The 4,033-nt window shown below is 54.7% G+C and overlaps 1 protein-coding gene across 1 annotated transcript; it reads right to left on the bottom strand.

Annotated features, from left to right (window-relative positions):
• Positions 1-629: 629 nt before the first annotated feature.
• On the bottom strand, positions 630-3,635 carry J4E83_006539 (uncharacterized protein; the record flags this gene model as incomplete). The annotated part of the gene is made up of 7 exons (XM_049333451.1): positions 630-1,013; positions 1,059-2,037; positions 2,086-2,261; positions 2,308-2,804; positions 2,848-3,233; positions 3,282-3,409; positions 3,459-3,635. 7 exons carry the CDS (start codon positions 3,633-3,635, stop codon positions 630-632), a joined length of 2,727 nt encoding a protein of 908 aa, XP_049187627.1.
• Between the last annotated feature and the right edge of the window lie 398 nt (positions 3,636-4,033).

The following is a 4,033-nucleotide window of genomic DNA, read 5'->3' on the forward strand; positions in this document are numbered from 1 at the left end:
CCGAAGGGGTCGAGGACGGCGTGGTGAGAGAGGATGTGGTTTGCGGTTATGAGGGTGGAGAGGAGGGAGGTTATGTTCTTCATTGTGTGTTGGTTCGATGAGATTTGGAGAATGGGTTGAGGTCAAGTAAGGCGCCAGACGGTAGAGGAAGGATGTCGAGTGGAAGTACGTGATCAGCGCAGGTATTGTTGGCAGACAAATCGAGATGTCTGGGTGGACACACGTCAAAGAGGTAAGCATCATCGTACAGCGAGGATCTCCGGATTATGATCGTTAGCGCGATGTTAGTGGTAGCCTATGGTCGATCTTGCACATGGCTACCAAGACGTGATTACCGTACATGCGCGACGTTCTCGGGTTGTAGCATAGATGTGTTATTACAAAGATGTATTTGTTTCGAGATACAACATTATGTTACATGGCTATGGGATCAAAAAGGGAGGTGGAAACCGAGATGCCTCCGATGGCGAGAAGTGGTATATAGCGAAGCACGCAAGATCGTGCTGTATTAGGGCGGTAACATACATTCGTTGCCGCCAGGACATGTTACGAGGGACGTAATGATCGATGTTGTGAAACACCATTTTCGGGACGGCTAGCTCCATCCGATCGGCCGCAGATGCGCTTCATCATCGACCGCCATTCATGGCGCCCTGATTGAACTCGCTTGTTCCGTGGCCGGTGTTATTCGAGAAATCCGGAAGTACACCGTTCATGCTGATGCCATCCTCGTATCCCGAGAAGCCACCAGTCATATCCGCCCAATCCCATTCCAGTGTCATTGGCATCTTCCAGAGGTCTTGTGGAACGTTGTTCAGAGTCTGGTCGAACTGGCCCATGCCTGCCATGGCATTGATGTTTGCGTTTACGCCGTTTATGTCTCCGCCTGTCGTCATCGGTAGACTTTGCGATTGCTGGAGCATTTGCGCAGTAATTCCTGGTGATCCGTATTGGCTCATTTGGATGTTGGGTTGTAAAGAGTCGTGCGTAAAGTTTGGTGAGAAAGGGAAGGGCTACGTATGTTAGCGATGGTCTAGCACAATAGTGGTGTAGCTTACCTCGTTGAATCCATGGAAATCGGGATTAAAGATCATACCCTCTTGGGCGGGGGGATTTTGTGGGGTCGTAACTTGCTGAGGTGGGGATTGTGGGTTACGACCTGTCGAAAGAAGCTCAGCCGCGGTTGCTTCGATCTGAGCATCCTGTTCGCTGTCACCCTGTTTCCTCTTCCGCCGCGATGCGTGTTCGCGATCTGCCTTTTCCAGCACGATAGTAGCAATGCGCTCAAACTCAGCGCAAACTGTGCACATGCGCTTAACACTGCCACTGCCTTGGTCGTCGTTCAGCATGTTCAGGAAGTTGACGACCAGCTTCATTAACTTGAGATCTGACCGTGATCGTGTATCTTGTGGATTTTGTAAAATGTTGGCGAAGAGCGTGACCAGAGCAGTGACTGGGAAGTAGATGACTAGCCACACACATGATAAATCGCCCTTGGGTATGTACTTCAAGAGATGTATCGAAGCTCGGGCGGCTTGCACACACAATTGGGCGGACATGAAGACTCTGGGGTTCAGAGGGCGAGCGTTGAGACCTTGTATCGCGAAGTTGGATAATCGACTAGTCCAGTATCCGTGGTGTACGCTCATGCGATGGATAGTGGTTAAGCAGTTGTAGTATCCGAGATGTAGTACTGCGACTTGAAGGATGAGTGGGGTGTGCGATGCCTTGATGTCGTGCTCTGGTCTGAACTCCAGTGGTATGTCGTCTTTCCAGGCTTCCAACTCTTTGTCAAGTTCGCCAATGGTATTGAGCAGTTCGCCATCGGTCTGCTTGGATGCCTTTACGGAATAGAGGCCCTTGTAGACTTTACTTTGGATTACGGAGAAGGTGCACATGAGACGGAACAGGTTCATGGTGCCCTTTCCATCAGCGAGCGGGATGTTGCCGATATTGTCCGGTGGAGTCTCGCTCGGTAGCTCGACGTTCATGTCGTCGTCGTCTTGTACAGGTGGTCTGCCAGACCTCAGACAAATACTTGATGGTGTCAGTCTGTGTATGCTGTTGAACGATTGGGAGACTCACTCTTTGTCCAGCATATAGGCTATCCAGAATACACGCCTTCGTTGCTCAACCTCGGCGGCGTTGAGACTGAAGTTGGCACCCTTCTTGTGAAGACCTATGCTGTGCGCAAGTCTCATGGCGGTAGCGACGAAGAAGTAGGTAGGCTGTGGGTTTGGCGTTCCAAGGAGGAAGAGACCCTGGGCAAGTTAGATGGGAAAACAACGATGGTGCGTCACTACATACCACTCCCAGTAAAGCCTGGACACTCAGAAGATCGGTGTTGCGCATGGTGAGCTCTACCATAACGCTCATCGCATTCTTCAGGTACTGCCACGCCTTTTCGTCTTCTTCTGCTGGGACCAGATTGCTCATGACGCGCAGTCGGTGTGCGAAAGCCAAAGCCACATTCAGACTGGCCCACCAGCCGGATCCTTCGTATGGGTCCTTCGAGTAGTGCTTGTCTACTAGATGCATAAAGGTCGGTTCGTGGAACAGCGGGAACATGCAGTTGAAATTCTCGAAGTAGTCCTTGAGTAAAGACAGAGCCTCATGCTTGGGCGGCAGTTGTTTGTAGACGCGGCGCTTGAAGATGTCCTGGAAGACGTCGGGCCGCCATTGGATCCACTTGTTGTCCTCGACGGCAGCTGTGGAGATCATGTCGCGGAAAGAGTTGTCGCCGGTCTTCTCGTTGACCCATTGTATGCCTTTGGGCGAGAAGATGGAGAAACCGGAGGAAGAACCTGGAAGTGTTAGTGGCGAAGGCGACGGATATGGAGGACATACCGATATATCTCGTCTCTCCGCAGTTGTTCGTCACCAAGGAACACATCATCTCGGCGAGCGCGTCCTCTTCTTTGTCTTTGTCCTTGGTGGTGTCCATCTCTTCTTGGGGCTCCGGTGAGGCGGTGCCGCTCCTCGGACTGGGGAGTGCTGGCTGGGCCGGCGTGCCATTGGCGGTCGACTGGCCTGTTGTGGGCGGTGCCATGGAAGCTCTTCTGTCGTCGATGCTATTCCGGGGTGTAGCGGATCGGCCGGCTCGTGCCTCCAGCCGCCGCTCGAGGGTCGCCAGGTCGGTGCTGCCATCGTCGTCTTCGGGCAGGACGCCAGAGAGGCGCATCAGCGACTCCATGCGCGCCAGGCGGTTCTCCAGACCCTCGATGTACTTGGCGCTGTGCACGGTCAGTATGCCATGTGCGCAACACCACGGTGGCACCTACCCCTTTGGCGGCTGGCGCTTCTTCTCGACCTGGGTGAAGATGCACTCGGTCTTGTAGTTCTGGCAGTGGGTGCACGAGGGCATCTTGCCGTCGCACTTGATCTTCTTCTTCCGGCACATGTCGCACGCCTGCATCCTGTCAGCATGCCGTCGTCACCCGCATATCCGCGCGCTGTACCCGTGCGATGCGCCGCCGCTTGGGGTCGCTGTCGTTGTGGTCGTCGTCGTCGAGGTTGAACATGTTGCCCGGCGGCATCTGCGACGGGTCGTAGGTGCCGCTGCCGAACAGACGCGGCGGCGGAGGGTTCATCATGGGCGGGCCGGTGGCATAGAAGCCGTTGGGAGGGGGGTTCATGGTGTTCACGGATATTAGGAGGCGCTATGTCGTCAGTCGTGAGGTCGTCGGGCAATTGGGCCCTCGCGAGTATCCGGGGCGTCGTGGTGTTTTGTGAGGGCGGAGGGGTGTCGTGCTGGGGGTCTGGAGGTCTAGTGCTGAGCAGGGTGAAACGCTGCCGAGGATCGCATCTACAGGGCCCTGGGGGTGGGTGTCGCAGACTCGCCGAGTGTCGAATCGTGGCCGACGGTGAACGGGTGAGGCAGAAAGCTTGTTTGGCCTGTTGCAGATGCGCAACGCCCGCTAAAAACGGCAACACGAGGATGGCGGTAAGGGTGATTAGTCGTCTGGCAGCAGCTGAGACGACACCTGAGGCAGCTCTTCTCCGCGTCTACTACAATAACTACGGCCAGCCTAGA

The sequence above is a fragment of the Alternaria metachromatica genome (assembly GCF_023757995.1).
Source record: "Alternaria metachromatica strain BMP 0045 chromosome Unknown scaffold_14, whole genome shotgun sequence".
NCBI classification, from domain to species: domain Eukaryota; kingdom Fungi; phylum Ascomycota; class Dothideomycetes; order Pleosporales; family Pleosporaceae; genus Alternaria; species Alternaria metachromatica.